Source organism: Desmodus rotundus, chromosome 10, assembly GCF_022682495.2.
Source record: "Desmodus rotundus isolate HL8 chromosome 10, HLdesRot8A.1, whole genome shotgun sequence".
Lineage (NCBI taxonomy): Eukaryota > Metazoa > Chordata > Mammalia > Chiroptera > Phyllostomidae > Desmodus > Desmodus rotundus.
Window position 1 is genome coordinate 18,074,175 of NC_071396.1, and position 23,609 is coordinate 18,097,783.

The 23,609-nt window shown below is 47.8% G+C and overlaps 1 protein-coding gene across 7 annotated transcripts in view; it reads right to left on the reverse strand.

The window, feature by feature from the left end:
• The window catches only part of RYR2 (ryanodine receptor 2), a 522,347-nt gene that overhangs the window by 43,709 nt on the left and 455,029 nt on the right, over window positions 1-23,609 (reverse strand). For all 7 annotated transcript variants that reach the window (XM_071219601.1, XM_071219596.1, XM_071219600.1 and 4 more), the window contains 7 exons: window positions 20,274-20,373; window positions 18,962-19,041; window positions 15,582-15,658; window positions 14,728-14,801; window positions 6,204-6,284; window positions 5,013-5,101; window positions 3,522-3,650 (listed from right to left, as the gene is read on the reverse strand). In XM_071219601.1, coding sequence (XP_071075702.1) covers window positions 3,522-3,650; window positions 5,013-5,101; window positions 6,204-6,284; window positions 14,728-14,801; window positions 15,582-15,658; window positions 18,962-19,041; window positions 20,274-20,373 — 630 coding nt within the window. The remainder of the gene's footprint in view (window positions 1-3,521; window positions 3,651-5,012; window positions 5,102-6,203; window positions 6,285-14,727; window positions 14,802-15,581; window positions 15,659-18,961; window positions 19,042-20,273; window positions 20,374-23,609) is intronic.

The window sequence follows — 23,609 nt, forward strand, 5'->3', positions numbered from 1 at the left end:
ACGTCACGCAGCACGTGTTTCCTCGTCTGGAAAGGACCTGAGTCACGGGTAGAACGAGATCAGCCCCTCTCACCATGGCGCGGCGGCAGTATGGCAGCCTGGGCAAAGCTGCTCTGCCAGCCCTGCAGCCGTCGGCACTTCAGAAGACTGATAATTAGTGTGGGTGAAAAAAGGGTTCTGTAATGAAGCTGACACCTTCAGCGTCAGGGAGACACCTCACGGGGAGACCCGACCATAAAGCCCCGACTGGGCAGGTCCTGGCGGGAGTCACACTCCAGGCCTGAACGTCTTCAGTGAGAGTCTTATCTCCCCGCAGACCAGCCGTCCATCCTTCGTTCTTGAACCTAGGCGAACACACCTTTGCCATGCCGGGAGGGATCCTCTTTCCCGGACCCCTCTGAGGCTTAGCTATCCTGAACTGCAACCCCTGCCTCTCCTTCTCCCACCTCCACGCACTCTTCCTCAAGTTCCCCACTAACTCCAAACGTATAAAAGAACGGCAAACCTGGTATTCTCCAGAGCACTGGAGATCTTGCTCCTGAGCATGCAACGTCTGTTTGGTGCAAATAAACTCTTACAAAATTTTCCTACAGGCTTGGACGTTTCTTTTGTCAGCATTTGTTATTAGCTTTGCAAACCCAGAGCTGGAGACATCACACGGGTCCTGGCTCTGCCCTCCAGGCCTCTGCCGCAGCCTGCGGCCACAGGCAGCAGAGGCTGTGCTGCCACAGGCGGAATATTTGCACACCGACAATGTCCAGTTTTCCTCCCCAGGGAAAAGCATGTAACCTCGAAGTTTTGTAAACATATCCACTCCAACCAGAAAAACAAGTGACAGGGATTTTATTTTTTTTAAGCAGCTCTTCACTTCCAATTTATTCATCCCTTTATACAAATGACTCCCAGCAGGTTTGAGTCAGAGGCCTCACTGAGATATCACACTGCTCTAGGGACAGTGACTGGAAGAGGTGATGGCACTGCAGACACTGAGGAGACGCTGATGTTGGAATCTGTCCCACCTCAGCCCCTGCTGAGGCCTGTGGCCCGGACAACAGGCTGTGATCGGAGCTGAGCGGGTCTCCCACCCCAAGGCTAAGAATGGGCTGAGGCCGAGAGGGGAGAAGCTGGGGAGAGTCCTCAGGCAGGCCCGACCGGCCGCCCCACCAGTGGGGAGGCAGGCTGCTGCTCCAGACCCAGACCAGGGACAGAGGAGGCTGCATGAGAACGAACCCAAGTTGAGTACCCGAGGTCTGGTATGGGATTGTGTGGAAGACAGAGTGTGACAAAAAAGATGTTTCTTTTATGGGCTACTCGAGAGGGAGCCACCCTGCCCAAACACTGCCCCAGGAGACTGTCTGAAAGGGCGATGTGATTCCAAGGCAGACAGGCCACCAGATGCAGTCTCCAGAATGGTTTGAAACTGGGTAGGAAAAGAGGCATTTCCAGGCCCTGGATACAGCCAGGGGCAGGTCCCTGCAGGGAGATGCCTCCTCCCACAGGCACCTCCCCAGGGGGCCTGAGGCTGACCCTGGGGGTGGCGTGGCGCGCAGCAGCCCAGATCACACAGGAAGGCATGAGGTCAGCCTGGGGGTGAGGGCGGGCTTTACGTGGACAAGAGCAAAGTGACGGGGACACTGCTCTGCCCCTGCAGTGAGACTCCGCTGGTGACAAAGCAGCAGGGCTGGGGGAGTTTATCTCGCTGAGCGTGGCCAGTGAACAGGCTCCACTGGGGAACAGTCAAGACAGGCCCACGGGGCAGCCTGAGGGGTGAGTGCTGAGGGGGAGTCAGTCCGGGTGGGCCTCGAGGGCAGCACGTTCAGCCAGCCAGTGGACCCGGCTGTGGTTCACTTCACAGAGAACAGGAGTGACCCGTCGGGCTGGGGGGAGGCTCTGGCTCCACAGCCATGCACCTCCAGGGTTTCCCTGACGTCCGAGTCCAGGCCAGCGCCGGGTCACTGAACACAACACGGCGACCTGGTGCGTTCTGGTTCCACACATGGACGCTCCATGTTGGGGAGAGCTGCGGGGATTGCGTGTGGGAGCTCTTTGTGACCGCTCCATGTGGCTAAAATTTCTCCAAAGTAAGATTTTATTAAAGTATGTACTTCAGATGTGATTAATTTATATAACGTACAAACAAGGAAGAATGAGAAGCTAAAAGTAAACAAGCCGTGCCCCTGTCCCTGTCATCGCTTGCACGTTCATAGAGACAAGTTAAAATAAAGAACTTCGCACATAGTGAAAGATTAAGGATGCTTGTAGTTTTATATAAATTCAGGAATCTGACTTACATCAGGAATTAAGAAAGCACACTTTTAGCTGAGCAGGCATAGAAGTTTCATTTATCATCGAGAAACCGTTTTCCTTACGGTTTCTGTCAAACTCCCTGGCTGGCGAATGTCATCAGTTGGTCACATTAAATCAGAAGAGCTCACACTGAACAAGAAGAATGTCTTTCCAGACACGGACGGGAACGTTAAGGCAATAATGCAAGCTGGGGAGATAAGGCCATAGGAACAGGAGCGAACTGAAACTGATTTAAATTCGCTTTGATTTGATCTGAAGAAAAGTTATTAGAATTATCCTCTGCAGCTCTTCCACTTTGAAAGGCTGAAACTGGGGTCCTTTTCTCAGCCCAGGGGGAGAATAGAACAAGTGCGACACCTCCAGGGCAGGAGCAGAACCCCCCGCCGGCCGGCCCCCAGCCTCACCCGCCCCACCGAGCCCCTCCTGCACTCAGTCACCCTGCAGCCCCTGCCCCTACGCCGCCTCGGGGACTCAGCTGCTGTGTCTAGGTAACTCTCCGCAACAGGACCATGTTAGTCTAAGGCAGCGAACTACGAACCCTTCCCCCGTCTACACACGTGGCATGTCCAGCCCGGCGGCTCACCGGTCCAGACCACTCCTGTCCATGCAGACAGAAGACGGAAAGGACAGAAGGCAGACTGGCCTTCTAGGACACAGCAACGTTTTGCTGGTTGAAAAAAACCCAAATTTTATAAAATGTTTTCAACATCTGTAGGTTAAGACAAATTTAGCCTAAAGAGAATATAAAACAAACGAGTGTTTAAAATGGAATTTTACCTCCATCATCATACACACTAAAGTGGGATTGATAACTACTCGTTTCTCTTTCACAACGTGTCCCTGAAACCCCCTCCTCGCTTTTACTGGAATGCCATGGAGAGGGGTCTAATGCTCGCCCACCCTCAGTACGCCCTGAGAGCTTACCACGCACCAGGCCCTGGAGAGTCAGCGCCCATGCCGTGGTTCACACCGAGGAGCGAGTGGTGCCTAGTCTGCCGAAGGGCAAAGCGGGTTCCTTCTGTGCAAACTCACACCTCAACCTGATGTGTCAATCAGCCCCATCTGGCTAAGCATCTGCAGGCAAGGGCCTCCAGAGATGGGACGGTGGCCGGGACACACGTGTGGCACCTTGCATTGTTCCGTGGAATTCCAGGCTAACCGGTGGACTCTCCTTTCTTTCTTTGTTCAAATAGCAGAAATGTGTAAATGTTTACCTGAATGTACTCCGTGAGCGTGTTGAAGACTTGTTTTGCTACTTGAATGGCTTTGGAGAAGTTCCGCTGCCCTTGCTCATCGATGACATCTTTCCCGGAGTAATACCAGTAGAAATCACTGATCGATTCCTGCGAAAGAGAGGCGGCTGGGTAAGGCATGTTCTGAAGCTATCGCTGGCCTGTCCAGTTTTGGAGTCTCTAATAGGAAATCATTTCAATAAGAGATTTGGAAGTGAATAGAAATACCTGTGAAGCAAATACCATTCCTCATGCTCTTCCTAAAAAGCAATATGGCAGTGTCCTCCCTAGATACAAGTTAACTACTAGAGAGAAGCAGCAGAAATCTCAGCTTTATGGCCTTCGATCTCTGATGATCTTGAACTTCACAAACACAAGGTTCATCAGATTAATGCACATTTATCCCTCGATCAGTTAGATGTCTGCTTTGTCAGCACAGAAATCAGGCCCATCATGGCGTGGTATTTTTTGGGTTACAGACATCTGGCCTCCTGTTTCTCCAGCAAAGCTGCTAACATTTCCTCGCTGTCCCCGCATCTGTGACTGCCCCTGGGGACCCTGCCTGGACTACTGGTAAATACTGACAACCGTAAGCAAACATCTAAATAAGACCAGTCTCCCCAGGCAGGGTGTTTTCAACCATCACTTACATTCTGGAGGAATTTCAGTCAGCTAAACGAGTAACACAATTTAGCCTCATGTGCCAACTACATTTGGGTTTTGAGACGGAACATAAAAAAAAGTCACGCGTATGTTTTCAGCAACTCTTCTTAATGTGCACATATGCTTCAAAAATAGGTGTTTTCCCCCATTAAGCTTTAAGTAAAGGAAGTGTTGGCTTTTACACACTCAGAGATTCAGGGGAAAAGTGAAGTCTGTGCGGTTTTCCCACGCATGACCCTGGCTGCCCTGCAATGCACAGGTTCTCCTAGTTGAGAAGGCTCCATCCGCAGACACAGCGCTACGAACGTGTGAAAAATCACTACAATATCAGAGACGTTTTAAACTGATTGAGTGTTAGGCTGAATTTTGAAATTAATTCAAACATTAGGACAGCTGGAGAGATCTAGCGTGGGGTTACTGAATTTGAGTATATAGGTAGTTTGAAAGCCTTTCTTTCCCATTCCTGGGAATGTTTCGAATATTCTTCCCCCATTTACCTATCAACTGCAGAAAAAGCACAGCATGTATGTGCTTTACAAAATGAAAATAAAATTTGAAATGCCATCAAGCTAAAACATGTAGGGGAAAAGAAGCCGCACTTATAGAAAGAAAATAACGAGCAAAGCAGAGCCAGGATCAGGGACGGAGAGACAAAGGGGGCCCCTTCTCCCAAAAGCTGATCAAAGGCGAAACAGCTGACTAGTCATAAAGCAAAACACAGGCTGCGACCCGCCAGCCTGACAAATTAACCCGCCCTGTTACTCAGCTAAGCAGCCCTTCGGTTTGTGGCTGGCGCATGCGGCAGGGTACCTGAACCCTCAGCAGGTAATCCACGGTGGAGATGATGATGTTGACGGTGGTGTTGTTGCCGGTCTGGGTTCTCAGATAGTTCTGAAAATCTACACAAGACCAAAGCATGCCATTAAAGCTCATTCCGAAGTTTATAAAGACTTGTTATTTCAGTAACTCTGAAAGCAAATGATGTCTCCAACAAAACTGCCGTGGCTAAGAATAGTTTCTATATGAAATAGTTCACACTGGCCATACAGAGTGAGTGACGTCCCCATAAGCCTATCTGGGCGCTCCACAGGACAGAAACGCTCAGTTCTGTCAGAGAGGCAGCCGGCGCGGTTGCTGATTCCTCACTCTAGAGCCCTGGGCACGGGACTGGGAAAGGATCCCACCTTTTAGAGACAGTAATTACATTATTTGGTAACCCTTTCTCTTTTAATTTTTTTTTTACTTTTTAAAATTGGTGTTCAATTACAGTGTCCTCATTTTTCGCTCATTACTCTCCCCTGCCCTACCTGCCCCCCAACCTCCCACATTCAATCCTTCCCCCTCCCCACCCCGTTGTCTTTGTCCATGGGGCCTTTGTACATGTCCCTTGACTTGGCCCTCCCCCTTCTTTCCCCTGTTATTCCCCTCTCCCCTCCCCTCTGGTCACTGTCAGTTTGTTCTTTATTTCCATTCTGTGGTTCTATTTTGCTCCCTTGTTTCTTTTGTTGATTACGTTCCCCTTATAGGTGAGATCATGTGGTCTTTATCTTTTCTTCCTCAGGACTGTGCTCAGTGATGGGGAAACAGAGAGGAAATCCCCACCTCGCTCCCGCCCCCCACCCCACACCGGGGCAGAGCTGGGTCCATCGACAGTGGGCAGAAACAGTACAGTCAGGGATGCCGCAGGTACCTTCCCCATGTCCAGAGAAGGGGCACGAGGGAGCAAAGCTACGTATTTCTCTACATCTTTTTCACCTGCCGCTGGTCTCCTCCAACCTAAGAGCAACTGGTGAGAACTAGTAAAATGGCTACGGAGGACTCTGAAGCAGCAGCAATGCAGCGTGTGAAATGTTGCAGGACCAGTGCCCGCCCACAGCGTGATGCTCAGGGGCCAGCTGCGGGCTGCAGGGAGGAGCCAACCGGGAAACTGACGGCCTCTGTCATTACTGGCTTCAAACACGTGTTCCTGGGAACCAGCATCCAGCCTCAGGTCTCACAAACCTGAGTTGTGTCCCTCACAGAGCAGTTGCAGGAAGCGGAAGAGGTCACAGGTGAACTCGTCATCCTGAAGAACCTTTTCTCCTGCAGAAAAGTCCAGACATTATCAGCCACCCGAGCGAGCGTGCCCGCCCGCCGTCCCCACCTGCACCACGCTGGCATGTGGGTCTAGCATCGTTCTGAACAGAAGCGGCCACGGGCCACGGCCACTCCTCTATCTGAAGCCCATGTGGCCATGCGCTTGGCAGATAGATGCACGTTTTCTTTGTCAGAAAAGAACATTTGAATCTCAACACTCAGATTTCTGTCAAAAGTGCAGCATGGGTTTGGCAACATTTTCGAAACCACCTGAAGATTTAAGCTCTTTTTTTTTCTTTCTTTTTTTAAATAGATGTGTACAGAAATGATTCCTGCACCTAGCGCAAATGTTAAAGTTAAAGCTGCACACTCTGCGTCATCAAATCTAAGTACACCGGCTGGGCAAGGAGGATGCCAAGAAAGGGCTCAGGTAATCTACCTTGCATTCCAATTAATGTATCTTTATCACACACTACTCTGAAAGCAAAAATGTAAGAAACAGACAAACAAAAACCAGCACCACACAAATGCAAGTTGATTTTAAAAGCAAAAAGTGTCAGTGAAAAAAAGGTTCAACGTATGAGTGTATGCTCTGGAATCTAAATTAGTTTAGAAAGCAAAAGGACAAAAAATGTGTGGCAAGTGAATGAATGTACTTATGCACTGAAAAATAATAACCACAGGTTCTCGGCCTGGAGATACTCCGGGTCAAAAAGAATAGGATGCAATGGCCATGTGTCCACTGGAGCTAAAGTGGGGATGCAGAGATGACAGCTCTGATGGACTTACCAGTCCGCAGTCTGTGACTTTCAGAGTGACGGGCTTTGTACAATGCAAGGGTTAGGAGGCAAAACCGTTTTTGAAAACTAATATAAACACTTGAAAAAGTACACGATATCACTGCACTGGTGCCCCTGTGAGCCTGTAAGGCACGACCTTAGGTGACCAGATTAAAGTCACCAGGTGCACAAATTAGCCCCGGGGCAAGTTCACCGCTTGGCTGATGAGACTGTTTCTCGGGGTTCGGCTCACGACACCACAGGCCAGGGCGGCCAGCCTGGGCCAGCCAACCGCACTCCATGCCAGTAACACTCAGGGTCATTTCATGAGCTACCCTAATCACAAGAGTCTTTAAAATGATCCTTAAAATATTAGCAGTTAGTAACATAGTTATTGATTCTCGTGAGCCCATCTAAAATGCTTTTTCCCCAGAGTCAAATCAATAAACCATGTACATACTCCCAGTGTTCATATACTCAATGTGGAATGAGTAACCCTCGATAGGAAGTACTCGGAACAGTGGACGTGGAAATAAATACGACGTCATCTACCTGTTGCCCTGAAAACACCCGGCACACTGCTCGCTGGGTCACAGTGTAAGGTTCTGGCCACTGCTGGCAGGCACAGTGTCTTCTCAGCTATGCACACACACCAGTGACCTCACTTACTGAGGGCACACTGCAGGTGGCAGAGCGGTGCAGGCCGGAGGCCGAAGCCTCCGTTCCCCAGGTGAACCAGGTACAAAGGGGTGCGGTGGCGCAACGCACACGTTTGCATCTGGTTAAAATGCTGCCATGGCCCATGCTGCAGGAAGGAGGGCAGCCAGACAGGGCTGATGGCTTTATGTCTGCAGGAGGCACAGGAGGACAGCCCACGTGGTGACGGGCACGACAGAAAGTCCACCGGACGGTGGACACTGAGATTGATGCCAAGTAATGAGACGGGTGACATGGAGTCGGGAGAGCCCTTACCTTCCTACAGTGGTATTTGTGATGGCTGCGTGATGCCTGACATAATGGCTGTGAAGGGCTTTCCTTCGCCTTTGCCTATTTAAAAGGGGCTTAGACTTTCTAATTCCGTAATAAAGGGGGAGTTACTGCAATGTCACTGCTGATGACAAGTTGGCCCTCTGTGCCTTAGTTTTCTCCTCTCTTAAGTGAGGACCACGTATGGTCCACCTCACTGGCTCTTCATCACCTACGTGGCCATTTTCACAAATCGCAGGCAGCTCAGTGTCAGGAACAGTGGCAGAAACACAACATAAAGGAACAACCTGTCTAGGTGATAAGACCAGTTACTGGAACATATTCAGTTAAGTGTGTTTGTATTTTCAAAAAGCCGTCTTCATTTTACTGGACCCAGATATTCTCAAAAATATAAATTTTCACTTTGAAATAACGTTAGGTAGACCTTATTTATTCAAGTGGCCACTGAATACTAATTCCTACTTTAGAGATCTAACAAAGTTAGTATTTTTGAAGACCACTGTTCTACTCACAATTGGTTTACCCCATTAAAGTATTTACTTAGAGTATCCATGGTCACAGATCAAAGTTTGTGGCCTTATATCCAGACAAAGCTTGGGTTCATTGTCCTTAACCGTTAAAAATTGTCAGTAGTCGTAATAAAATCAATGGAGTAAGGAAAAAGACCACCCCGTGTGCGCACAAAACAGAACTAGGGCGAACAGAGTTGAGAGCAGGACGTTCCCGTAGCTGCAGCCCTGTCCACGGCAACGTCCGCAGTGCCGCAGAGCTCAGAGGGCCAGGACCAGAGAACAAGAGGCTGGTCACATCGGGCCCCTCACAGCCATGGGGGATGATTCTCGTTACTGATCTTTAGAGGACTGAACCGTCTACTTTGCATCGTGCAAAACTGAAGAATTAGGGCCAGTAAGATTTTTCAGCAGTGACAAGTCTGGTGTTTGATTCCACGTGGCGGGTTTCAGTGTCACTGCTTAAATGGCCTGAACACAGCTGCTCAAAGGACATCACAGCTCAACTAGCAAACAATGACCCACAGCCACCGTTCAGGCAGTGACTGCGGTGCGCAGGCATCGTGCTAGACACTCTCGCATCATTTCACCTCAGGTGCACGATGATCCACGGGGTGCGAACCCCATTCTGTGGTTCAGCGAACACCCGAGAAATGTAGGAGCTCGACTCATAATGACCTGCAGCCCTTAACGGCAGGTCATGGGTTTGAACCCAGCAAACTCGAACAAACACTCATCAAGTGTCTCCTCTATGCTGAGCACTTTGTGAGGTCCTGGGGATTACAGACTAGCGGACACAACCTCAAGAACACACAGTCTAATGCGGGAGACAAGCAATGCCAGATCATTTCAGTATTACAAGGCCTTTCAGAACCCACTAGTCCACAGTTTCTAAACTTCACAAAAGCCTCCGGAGTAATGAGCAAGGTCTTTGGCCAGCAACCTTTGACCACACACTGGGTGCTACTTAACGAGTGAGCTCCTGCTTGTTTTCATCCATTTTCGAAGCCAAGGAATACATCTGCTAGAAGTGAGGCTTTGGAGAAGTTGCTTTACCATTCGAGCCTTTGTTTCACCCTATGGGGCTTGGCAGTCCTGACCTCCTTGCTCACAGGGCTGCTGGGGGAGTCAAACTGCTTCCAAAAGTGAAACTTCTTTGAAATGTGCAAATCACTACAGGAATAAATATCAAGTTCAAAAAAACTAGATTTCTAAATATAGAACTTCCATGGGCTGTGGGTATAATACATAATCCACAAAATCTATTAAGGGCATATATGTAAATGAAGGCAACAACCTGGCACCAGTGCGTGAAGTGAATCCCTTTTTCAAATCCCAAGACAGCGAAAACGAAAGCGACCGCCGTGTGAAACACAGGAGGTGTGTCCCACGGCTACTATGAAAGTACACGACAGCTGTGGAGGGAACACCCCTTTGGTCTCTAATGTGATTTGCAGGGTTTTCCCCTGTAACCTTCTCTTGCTGCCTCTCAGCACTCGTGACTCTAACTGAAAGCCTGGCTGCCCCTCATCCATCCCACACATCAGCATCCTGACTGAGCCGCGGCCTTCAGACTCACACCGGGCTGCCCAGCACAGCCGGGACCAATCCAGCCGCACGGCCCAGAGCCATAACCGGCAATCGTGAAAAGTCCACTCTCGAGAATTCCCTGCAGCCTGTCCGTCAGGAAAACCTCGGCTCCCCGTGGCCCTGAGGAAGCCACACCGGCCCCTCCTGCTGCAGGGCTGAGCCCGTTTGGGTCAGGAGCCTCACCGAGAAACGGGAAGTAATCTGTAGGGTGAGTGTGTTCCATTAGAAGTGTGCTTTGAACACTGGATGCTAGGGATTTAATTCCAGGTCGATCCCCACACTACACACTGTCGCTTTAGTGACGCCCATGGCCTCAGAAGGAAAGCGTGGTTTCCCGGGCCCACACAGAAGGCCCCTCACGGCCTCCCACCAACCACCTGTGCCCTTTCAGCCACGCTGGGGGCCCTGTTCCTGACACGCTCGGCACAGCTCTTCCGTCCCCTGGAGGGCTCTCTTTGCCTTCCTCTCCACGGGTCGCCCTGACTCCTTGTGGGACACCCTGCCCCCAAGCAGCTCCCTCACAGGTGGAGCACCCTGCTGAGGCTGTTGGTTCCCAAGTCTCCGGACATAATCCTGAGTTCCTCGAGAACTCCGACACCCAGAATGGTGTCTAGCACAGCACAGCCACTCACAGGGACGTGAGTGCTCCGAGCTTCCCTGAGGGGAGTCTGCCCTCAGGGAGGGCAGGTGGCAGCGCTGGCCTGTCACTGCGAGAGGCCCGGAGAGCCGGGCCTGGGCGACAGCCACCAATTCCAGCGGCTCTGGGACAGTGGCAGAGTCTCGGCTGGCCCATGCCCCACACTGCTCCATCGTCCTCGGGAGGAGCTCATTGAAAACGAACACTCTGAGCTTCAACTCTCACTGCAAAAACACCAGAGTGAGCTGGCGGCAGCTAACGTGCTGCATAGATTTTATAGAAACCAAGCAGGGTCTGGGGAGGCAGAGCAGCTCCGCAGTTCCCTTCCCTCTGAAGCCCACAGCCAGGGCAAAGGGAGCGGCAGGGAGACGCAGCATCTCCCCGCAGACCAGGAGGCCAGAGAGGAGGGGGCAGCACGCTCAAGCTCATCACGATTTGTTGTAGTAATGAGGTCAAATGGCTCTGAGGGCAACCAAAGTAAAAATCCAAGGATGGAATGAAATTTTAAATATCCATACAGGTTTTGGGGTATTTTCTTTTTGTTTTGAATGCCATTATACATTAAAAAACAACACGTATGACTGAAAAACAGAGAGAAGACAACACAGATCACATCACAAATCTACAAATCTACAGAACACACTTGCTGAACAAAACGTGTGTGTTTTTGTTGTTGTTGCTATTTTAAACCCAAGTGGGAGGTCCAGGCTTCTGTAGAAATGGGGACTTTTTAGTTAAGGAGGGATGGGGACCCCGGGCCAGCATGACGGTGACAGCAATGGAAAAGGAAGACACACCAACAGTCTGAAATCTCCACGCACATGACATCTGCCAGAAACAGAAGTTCCCTAGTGGAGTCTCAACACCAGATGCGGGGTACCACTCATCACCACTCGTCACCACACAAAGTTCACCAGAGATTCTAAGACTTCCACAATCATTGCAACAACTGCCAACCGGTTGGGGTCTTTGAAGGGAGCGACCAACAGGTAATGGGACAGAAAGTGCCACCCCGGCCAGTACTTTGGGTGGCAGATGGGCAAGGGGCTTGGCTCGTGGGACTGGGAGTTAAACTGAGTGAGGCAGGCTGCCTGCATTTTTGCCCTCAGCCGACAGGACCCAGGACGAGCCACAGGACCTTATGTGCCTTGGTCTCCTTCCTCATCAGTGAAGTGGACACCACCTCCCTGGAGGGCTGCGGGTGGGGACTGGGGTATTTATGTGTGTCAGTTTGGGCCCTTTTATTATCCTCAGGGAGACACAGCCTCAGGACGACAGGTTACACGAGAGGCTTCAGCTCCGGCAGTCCATGTTCTCGGCGCCTCAAACCTGGAAGCAACGCCGTCAGCGCCAGGCTTTCACTCGCTGGGATTTTCTACGTGTGATTCCAAAGGAAAGATCCACTTTCCTTCTCCTAGGAGGCCACAGATGTTCCTTAACCTTTGTAGAATCACAAAAGAATGGCCATGTGACGCATTTTGAAAATACGCCAAAAGACAGTTGCTCTAGCTGGTCTTAGTCTGGAAACAGGTGTCACCTCTTCCCTTCATCGTTTCCACTGATAGTGGGTCTTTCAGAGGCTGCTGGATATCCCAGCGCCATCTTTGTTACTTACTCTCTGACTTTGGAGAGTCAATATGCCTACTAATCTAGTGTTCTCTGAATTCGGTCTCAAGGATAAAAACTAGTTTTTATGTTAAGGTTTTTAACAAATGATCATCTCAAAAAACTAGAGAAAATCTGTTGTTCTCAGTGCCCCTGGGCAGCAGTGGGGTCCTGCCCAGCCCGCCCACGTGCCCACTGATTTCCGGCGCTCCCGCAGGCCTGCCATAAAGCCACAGCGTGTCCCAGACGGACGCCACAGAGGGACACTGCACACACCCGGGTGCGTTCAGCGTCACATCAGTCACCCACACTGGGTCTACCAGAAGTTTTTAAATGAAAGAAACAACACAACACATCCCAAAACGTAATTTAAATGCTTCTTGCTTCTCCATGTCTAATGTTTTCATAACTGAGTATCCTCATCGAAAAAAGAAAAAGACAGACAATCTTGATCCACACATTTAAAAAATAACAGGATGCATAATAGTAGATGTGGAATAATCTACTTGTTAAAATGGTCTACGAAAGGACAGATGCACACAGACTGTCACTGCCAAGGCCATACAGAAATCTAGCAACAAATCTAGAAGCAGAGAAACACAAGCCAGCTCGTTTTTAATAGTTACCACGCTCATGAGTGATGGCTGAGGGAGGACAGTACATTTACAGTCGTTGAAAGAAAAGGAAATGGGGAAAAAGAAAAGTTGAGATGTTGGTTTGGTTTTGCTGTTTGTAAGGAAATAAAATAGAAAACGTGTTCATCGATTTGGACAGTTACTTTGGGGTGTGTGTTGAAACAGCACAGACAAAGCAGAGCGACCCCAAAGGGAGAGATGTAGAAATTCTCACGTCAGAGGGGTCGCTCCCACCCAGTTTCTGACTGGGGTTCACAACGCTATTCCAATCCAGTCTGGCTGACAATGAATAGGACACCCACTAAAGTAACCTGGGCCACCACCACCAGTCCCTCGTGGGAGCTGATAGGGACAGTGACTAAGGGTGATTCCTGAAACTGTGTTCAGAGCCCACGGAATGTTAGGTGATAACTTTGAGGAGAACTGAAAGATTTCTAATTCCAAAACAAGGAAGTCAGACTTTGCACAGAGGATTCATGCGTTTTTAGGCACTTTACACTGGAAAGTGCCCCAAACTGGGGTGAGAGAGGCAGCCCGCAGGCCAAGGATCATGACTGTTGACACAGACATGAAGAAGTTTCTCCTTGGTGCTGAGAAAAGCTAAGCATGTTGCTGCTGGCGATTTTTCTTAAAGGCACTGTCGCTTGACACAGCTGACACAGCTAAGTTACAGTATGACTGACACTTGGCGATCAAACCTGTGTGTCCAACTGCCAAGCAGAAAATAAAGTCACACTGGAGCTATTCAGTACCAGCAGCAGCAGGAGAATATGTCTAAATGATGATTTTTTAAATATAGCAAGAAATATGCACTAATACTTTTTCCTATTGTGAGAACAAAAATATATGGAAATGGAGAGATTAGTTAATTCTATATTACTTCAGGAAGGCAAGCAGGCTACAAATGCAGACGAGAAGAAATTTATTTTTTGCGGCAAGACTAGTTTATAGAAGACCCTGTGTTCCAAACCTAATGAACACGTTGACAAGCTAACTCCAAACCTGACCAAAGACAGACAAACACGTAAGGCCTCACTGAAACCAATTTAAAATGAAACACAAAAGAATAAAGATGAATCAAAACAAAAATATTGATTTTTCTTAACAAATACTGAAACGGATGTGCAACTGCACTAACTTGTTGCCTTAACTGCACTGTGCGCTCATTTTTCTAGCATATATACACATCTTGTTATAGAGAGAAAAACTCTTAGAATATGTGAATCATTTTTGTGCACAGGTACATTATCTGAACAAATACTACTCTCTAATGTCTTTATCAGAGAACCTGGACCTGCAAGATGGCTGGATCCATGAGATACAGGACCGCTGTGCTGAGGGAGAGGATGGGGGGCAGGGGCTATGGGGGCCGGAACGCCTGTTTGCTGACACTCCGTTCTGTAACCTGGATCATCTATGAGCTTCCTCATTTTGTGGGTAATTGTCTAATAAGGGTCTTTTTCTACTATGCCTCCAGGGGTCAGGCCACGACAGGGGACAGGGAGCAGTAAGGAGAGGACGACCTCATGGAAGGCTAGGTTTGGGTGGGACCTGTGAGTGCCCAATTAGGGGCTTTTCAATGAGTCACATGAGCTTTCTGTCCATTTAAAGATAACTCGCATCTTTCTGTCTGCGAGGTGATGGCTAGCTGACCCATGTCAGGAAAGCAGGGGCGCAGGTGGCCCTTTCAACTTAAATAATCAATACCTGATCCTTCCTCTGTCACCATTCCAAGTCCTTCGGCTTTGTTCTGCCGCTCAAATGCATTCAGGTCGAGGACGCTACAGCAACAGGAAGAAACACACTCAGCAAAGCCATGCAAAACCTTCTTTCCTCACAACAGCCAATGTCTAAAAACTGTCTCTCTCAAAAGGCAAACCAAATGCTACCATACACTGGAAACACGCCCCGGTCCAATGACTACCAGCCGTGCTTCCTGGTGGCAGACGGGCCTCTCCCCAGGCCGAGGCTGAAGTGACCCTCATGAAAGGCAAGTGGAAGGCACTGGTGGGCCTCCTCTGGGGAGTGCGTTAGAGAGGTGGCAGACACCCCTAAATGTAATTATAGTGACCATGTTTTTCCAGGTGGGGTAGCTTATCACATTAAGTGGGTGTCAGGTACCTTAGTCAAACGCCGTCTGAATGATTTTAAGTGCCGTAAAAATAGAAAGCAGTTATCATAAATTAGCTGGTTAAGGACCATTTATTTAGGAAAAATGAGAAATGGTCCACAAGCTCCCAAGTAAAACTAAATAGAATTTTCTTTTTTCTGTTTTAAAAATCATATACACTCATATTCAAGTATGCAGAATGCACATTAATTCTTCCAGTTCCCTATTTAAGCACTGGGGAGATTATTCTACAATTATTAACATTGAGTAATTTAGTAATTAGGATGTTACTAACACCTAACAATAAGGCAGAAAGTAAAACAGCAACTTCAGCCCCCCTTTAAAGTATGTTTAATCATTAAAAGTTCTGTGTATAATTATTGTCCAGAGCGTAAGACAAACATTTTGAAAGACACCACCTCTGAGTCGGAACGGAAACAGGTGCGCTCACCTGCAGGACTGCATCAGGCCAGCCAGGCTCTGGAAGAAACCCACGTCCTTTTTCTCCTTGAGGTAGTCGAGCATTTTCTACAGTAAATACAAACCACAAGGCCGCTGAGTCCAACTCTTGCTACTGGTAAGTAAGAAAACAACAAAAACACGCCTCCTACTCTGAAACAAAGACACAATGATATTCAGTGCATACAGGTATTGCCAATGTCATTGTTTCCCATGAAATGGTGACAGCGTGTCCCAGCCAGAGAGTGGCCCAGGTCTACGTGTAGCACAGGAACACGGCTTCGAACAGGGCACTTGGAACACAAGCCCCAGAAGCACCACAACTATCAGGGGGAATAGCCCTTCATCCTCTCCTCATCGCTATCTGAGTATCTGGAGATCCAGGTACTTCGAGTTCACTGGGAAGGAGGTCTGCTGGCTGCCAGTCACAGGCTCTGTGTGGAAGTGAGACCCTAAAACAGCTGCCACCGCAGTGCTGTGACCGCCGTGTGCCGGTGGCTCAGACGGAAGCCCGGTTTCTGTTAGTGTGGTCTCCAGCCCAGGTATGGTAGGAATCATTTTACTCTTAAATTTTTCTCCTCTGTCCTCAGAATGATGCCCGGATTCTGTGGTTAAACATAATGTAAAAAAGCTAACGGAATGTGAGCTTGTCGTCACGCGTCAAAATGGAACCGCTTTTCATAAGGTGGTAATCCGCGTTGGAGGTTTCACGTGAATGCACACACGATGACAAGACGACAGAAGGCACACCAAGGCTCCTCAAACATAAAGTGCTGATCTTCTCCAAATTTTGAATAGGGAATAATTCCCATGATTAGTGCTGTTCACACAGGGCTCAGCTAAATACTCAAAGTTTTGGTAGTAATCTTTTTTCAGAAATCAGAGTCAGAGGTAATATGAAATTAAATATGTAAAAGCTGCATAGGCACACACATATATGAATATATGTGTGTCATATACACACACGCACACACACACACCTATAGACACATACATGCACACATCTATAACTGTGTGCGCGCGTATATGTATACATGTGTGTGCAAGCACATGCCCCTATGCATGGGTGTGACTACAGACGCATATATGTATGTGTGGTGCATGCATACACATGCACATGTATATATGTGCACATATCCCTATGTGCATGTGCACACATATATGTATATGTACTCGCATATACCTATAATACACGTGTGTCTATATACACATATATAGAATGTGTGTGTGTGCCTACCCGTGCATGTTTGCACACATACCCACAAACTTGTACACACAGAGATGCACAAAACACAGAGCCACTTGGGGAGGGTGTTGGTAAGTTATTGGTGTAATAAAACATGAAGCACTTATTAATCATTGGTCTTTTAAAACAAAACCAACACGGCTTTGAGAGTCAAAGGGAGGTGACAGAATGTATATCTAAAGGCTTAGAGAGGAAGGAGAAGATCTACGGAAACAGTAAGGACGCACAAGGGTTGACAGGAGTAGATGCACAGTTGTGAGCACGTGAAACAGAGTTTATTCTTGCGTTACTCAATTATTGTATTATTCCCATATGATGTCTCAAGGTCCCTTCTGGCTGCAAGAATTTCTGAATATGTTCACTATACCATTAAGTTCTTTTCAGGTAAAACACACAGCACAAGAAATTATTGGACAAATATTGTGGAGAGATTAGGTAAGTTTTCTTTATTTTTCCTTTTCTTAAAGTGATGCAGTCATTTACTATGGAAATCAAAAGAAGGGCATGTATACATTGAATGGGAAAAAAGATCTCTATTTTCCCTACATTCTAACTGAAATGTGGCGTCCCTTCCAACTAGTGGCCCAACGCACAACACCGGAGCGTCAGCGGTCGCTGCCATGCCGCTGACGGAGACTCCGGGCACTTCCCGTGCACGTCACAGCTATTTCAAAATATTCAGACTGACCATCCTCCTCAGTGTTTACTAGACCAAGGACTAGATCTTGAACTTAAAGAATGCACAAAGAAACGCATTACTTCATCAAAACCTGTCTTGTCAGCACTGGTGACCGCATTTCGATGCATTTGGCTTCTCTGGCACACCTGTGCACTTCCACCTTGTGCGCTTGTGCACACCACACAGATGGAATGTAGGCACCACTGACCCGCCGGAGGCGTTACACAGGCAGAGCTGAGAACAGGGGACTAGATGGCACCCGGGCTCTCTCCCAACCCTCAGCGGCAATGATCGGATTCACAGAGCACAGTAGGCAACTTGAGCAAAGTGTGCAGGTGAGTTTTTCTGCTATACTGTGTTGCTGCTTGACCTGGTCCAGACTTCACCACATTTTCTCAGCTTCACTTTCCTCAGGCTCCAGGATCTTCCAGCAGCACATCCAGGCCCTTTCCCAGGGCAGTGCTTCTGAGGGTCACAGCAGCCCAAAGTCAAACATTCGAAGGACCTCATTAGCCTTTCTTTTCTTCCACTGAGGTACCCTTCACCTGCCTCACAAAAACTCACCCCAGAAAGAACGGTTATTAGTCCTATGCTTGTTAACCATTCTTTCTCCTACAGATGCCAAAATATAAAAATAAGAAATTTTAGCTTTAGAATAACACACTCTGCTACTTAAACTACATTGTTTTGCTGTTTTTCAATGAGCATAACAATTTTTTGTCTGAGTTTAGGGCCCCCGTAGCCCTGTAACGGTGGCCCGAGGTGCGTGGCACACGGCATGTGACGGTCTGTTTCTGACAGTTGTTCGGAGTCACTCGAGCTCCCTCATTTTCACGAACTCCCAGACTCTGGCCTTCAGACGGCATCCTTTGTCGCCCTGGTTGAAGTTATTAAAACCTCAGCCCAAACCATGTCTAACTTTTAAACAGCACATAGTCCAAAACTTGGTTGTGAAGTGATTTGTTCCCACTTCTGGGAAGATTAGAAATAATCACAACTAAAATAATTCCTGACAGTGCATTCTGCATATGTGCTAGCCTAGGAACACGCTTCCTACCAAATACACAACAAAACCCAGGGAGTCGCCTGCCGGGAGCTGCGACCTGACGTGACACGTCCCCCACCGGGCCTGGGTGAGGATCGACCTTTCACTGAGAAACCCTCCAGCCGGCGGCACTGGTGGGCCCCTGGGGTGAGCGTTGCGGGTGATGATGCCACACGCGTGACTTAAGATTCTGAAGAGAGTTGGTACCCACATGGGGCACTGAGTGTGCTCAGAAAACACTTGGATGTGGAACAAGGTGACCACAGGTAAAGACATATTTCACACAAAAACTGAGCCATCCTGCAATCAATAGTGCTTTCAGGATGACTCAAGTAGCCCGACAGGAGGACTCCATGGCCCATTGTTGAAAGGTGCATCACGGGAGCGGCGTGTGGACCTTACCTGCTGTACTGTGGAGTTGCCGCCATTCAGGATAGCAATTCCAAGTTTCAGAGTAGCAGCCACCATCGGTCCGGTTTCCCCTTTAAAATATAAAAAAAGTGTTCCTGACATCATTATTCCTGCCACATCAGCCTGGTCTACCTCAAAATGTGCACTTTCAAAATTATTCCCACCCCTACAAATCTCTACAATGGTGGAGGGGGACAGACGGACTTACACACCAAAAAAATATTTTAAAAGTAATAGCACATATTTTGCCATCAATTTTTTACCAAATTTTGGATAATACAGACAAAACTAAAACTATTATGAGGAGAGTTTAAAAAAAAACTATGAAAAAACAATACATTTTGAACTACTGAGACCTAAAATTATTAAAATTCAAAACTGTGCATATTAAGGTAACATCGAAATTAACATAAGCCACTTAAAGTTCTCCTTTAGGAAAACATCGCCCCCTGCTCACTCGACAATACTGTATTTGAGCAACTCCCATCACTTTCACTCCATCGCTGGTACTTAATACGTTACAGTCTTGCTCTGTTAGGGTGACTAGTACCAGTCTGAAGGTATTCAAACAATAATGGCAAAACTTTAAATCTGACTAGTGGACTATCATTTAGCATATTATGTTTTGTTTCATGTTATTCTCCTGTACTTTAATCTTAGAGATAGAAATAATTTCCATATTTGGAATGTGCCACCATTAATTTTCCATTCTATCATAAATTATGGTAAAAATGTTTTCAAAAAGGAAATATTATTAATGGAAGAAAAATCATCCTGGAATGGCTAGCTACTAAAAAATATAATGTCAGTACTACTTTAATTGTTAAAAAGGACTCACTTTAAAAGCCCACACATTTCTATCAAGGATCCGCAAACTGTGGCCTGAAGGCCAAACCCAGCTTGCCATCGGTTTTTGTAAATAAAGTTTTATTGAAGCACAGCCACACTATTCGCTTCCAGGGTGTGTAGCTGCTTTCCCGCTGCTGTGACAGAGACAACGTGGGCACGAAGCTGAGAACATCCCCTTGGCCCTTCCCAGGAAACGTCTGCCACCTGGCTCCTACAAGCAGCTCACGAGAGTTGGGTCATAATAGAATTTCCAAAACTTCTTGAGCAGAAATAAAACAGACCTTTAAAAGACACTCTGAAACAAGGGTCAAGATTGCCCTGAGTAAAGGCGGGCTCGAGTCTGTTCCGTCACAGACCCGGGCCTGACCCAGAAACGTGGGCACTGAGTGGGTCAGCGGGCTTGACCGAGGGCTCCCTGGGGCAGGAGGAGATGCCGCACCACCGCGGAGCTCACCTTTGCTGGCGCTGATGGTCTGCAGCACCATCTCGGCGGCGCCACGCTCGTGCAGCCGGGCTTGCTGGTACAGAAGCTTCTGCTTCTCCATCTCCTTCTCCTGAACACAAACCCACCATTTATGTTGTGGCCGCCAGTCAGCAGAGCAGCCGCTAAAACCACACTCCTAGTCACCTCCTCATGTGCGGGCTCTATGGCAACATCACAGACCACTTCAACACCAGCACTGCTGCCTACACAGATGCTCACATATTCGAGTCTTGGTTTTACGTCAACTGGTTTACCAGGAATGGATTGTCTCAATTTCAATGATTCGGGCAGCCCAAAGGTGGTACCATAGTTTGGAAGGAGCTGCACTTCATCATCGAAACTTGCACTTTCTGAATTACACATTTGTGCACATTGGTCACGTTTTGAACAATCTCCCGTGTCATGGCCATAACTTGACACTGCTCAGCAAATGGCTCGAGTTGCAAGGTATCACTGAATGACAGAAAAACGTTAACTGAGACATGCTGGAGTTTAAGCAAAATTGAAAGCTGATATGGGTAAAAAGTAGGCTTCCACTAAGCAGCGGACTTATGAGAGATCTCCCCGGTGTCCCCCAAAGACTAAAGAAGCCGTGTGCCTTTATATTTTGCGCCCTCTGGTGGCAACAAACAATGCTGCATGGTGCTGCTGGGCGATGGCTGGGGTTTGCTCTGTTCCACTCAAGCTACCACTGAAAACATAAAGAGGAAAATAAAGAGAAAATATAAAGGCACAGCAAGTTCAAGACTGGAAGGATCATTCACTTGAGCTGTCCAGTTCGCTGGAGAATTGAGACGGGACTAAGCAGTATAAGTTGCAGCATGAAAGTTGCATAGAGCCCTGTGACAGCGAGTCCATCAATGGCGTGGTAGAGAAGCTTAGTCAATGGACATGAAACGCTCAGTTAGTATCATGTCCGGAAACACAACGGCCAAAACATATGACCTCAGAGCAGGAGGAGCTGCAGCAGAGGGGACCGCTTTGCTGCCATAAACTTTCCATCAAAGTACGGCAGAGACACTGGAAGATGGAAGAGGTTTAAAAAATGAAGGCTTGCTGGTTACAGAATATGAAAAATAAATAAACTCAAAGGAGGGGGAAGAAATGGGCTCAAACAAATGAAAAAAGAAACCTTTAAACCAAAAGCAACCAACACAGACATCAATGCTGTTACCAGAGAGTTCTCGCCGATGCTGGCAAAATTGTTTCTTAAATCTTTGATAATATCGTGCTGCGAAAACAAAATCGATCAGGGTTTTTTTCACACTATAGTTAGAGCGCCTGCGGTTAAATTTTTATTTTTTCTTAAATTATGTGATAGGCCTAAATGGAAGCAGAGAAACGAAAAAAAAAAAAAGGCAGCTTTGCTTTGTGGTAGCCATGCTGACATCTAAAAGGTTTGCCTTCATGTTTAAACCTCTTCCTGTGAAGTCAAAAGCAGAACAGAAACAAAACCACACAGACACACAAAACCGTACAGTCACCACAACACAGTTTCAGAAAAACAGAAAGAAGACCCTTCCGTCCGCCCTTCAGGTGCTGTTTAACGTGGGTGAGCAGCATTTGATTCTTCCTTTTAGACCCAACAATCTCTGACTGACCTCCCACTGCCAGAGCTGCCTCGGAGTGCCGCTTCCTTCGACAACTCCTTTGTGAGACAGGGGTCCGGCAGGACGGTGATAAGGAAGGGGTGGGTGGTGCAGGGAGGGCCCTATCGCTTCCATCAATGACAGAGGCAAGGGAGTTAGAAAGATCCATTCTTCTAGAGCCAACAGAACATACCAAGACAGTCATCACGACACCCCAGGAAATGGCAGCATGCCATACGTTCTTGAGGGAAAAGAACAAACACCAGCAATAACCTGTGCCATTTCTGCTCGCTCCGTAGGTACAGCACGCCAAGACCTGCCAGCGCAATGTCTGAGCTGCACTCCGAGGCCCCAGTACCCACCCAGTAACTTAAGTCACCTGGGATGGACGCATGGCAGGAGGATCAAAAAGTAGACAGGATGTCAAATCATCTTCTTTGGAAAACAAATTCCCTGGGCAAAGATCCCTCTGGCCTTTTTCCTACAGCATCTGCATTTCCATAGTAGTAACTATTTCAGAAGTGATGAGGACATGCAGTTGAAAAAAATGTTGACTGAGAAAAATACAGTGACCTAGAGGCAGGAAGGGCCGTGCTTCACAAACAGGGGTCGGGAGCCCCTCTTCGGTGGACTGGGTGGGGTGCGCCCCCACCACAAGCCCTTCCCTGGCCCCTCCTTTCGGGGGCACTGCCCTGTGAGGACGGCCTCAGGGTGCCATTCAGTCTGGTCCTCGGGAATTCCATCACAGAGGAAGAAAATGAGACCTTGACAGCTACACCAGAAGTTTTCAGACAATGATGATGGATTAGGTGGAGAGGAAAAAACAATTTCATTTCAAATTTACTGCAGATGTGCTTTTTAAAGCAGATTGGAACAGATCTTTTGAAATTATCTCACTAAGGGAACTCGCACTTCCAAATGCCTTTTTAAAGGTAAGGTTCCTGCCCCAGATTGTTTAAAATTGCCAACTGGTCTTAAATTAACATTATTCCTTCAACCCTCTGCTTAGTCTTTAAATTATTCCAAGGTTACAAAGAAAGGTTAAGGGGGGGGGGAGAAAAGAGCAGCCCCACAATTTGAATTTTCCTTTAGGCAAACAGTTCTGATTGCCCAGAGTCATACAGAAATATCAGCTGTTTTCCTAATAAGATTGTCATGAGTTTTTTCAAGGTCAAGAGTGGTCATAAATCAGACCATGATCAAATCACAGGGGTTAAATGGAAGTATTCAACATCATGATTTGTTTTCAGTAAAACTGAAGTTTCTCATAAAATTGCAAATATTCTCCCATGTGGTCTAAGAGCGCCTCACGCTTTTGGCATCTGATGGAGGGGAAATTTCAAAGGCCTCAAAAAATAATCCGTTTGGTTCTTTGACAACTTGCCTTCTGTGAGAAAAAACATTGAAACAAAAGGAATAAATTACAGCTGTCCCTTGCTACTTGGTGGAGAAAATAATTTATCCCCACAGCGGAGATGAGCAGGCACTTTAACCAGGGCAGTCGGGGACAGTGGAGTTGTTCTCACGGCTCCTGAAGGGCCGGCCTCAGGCGCATGCGCACCGAGGCTGGCGCGAGTCAGACTCGGGCTTCACGCTGCTGCTGCTTCGCTGAGTTTCCGGTCCTGCAATGACCGCTGGAAAGGCTTCCACCTTAACTGAATGTGGAAGCTAGTTATAACGGATGTGCGTTTCTCAGAGCTGGACTTCTTTTAAAAAT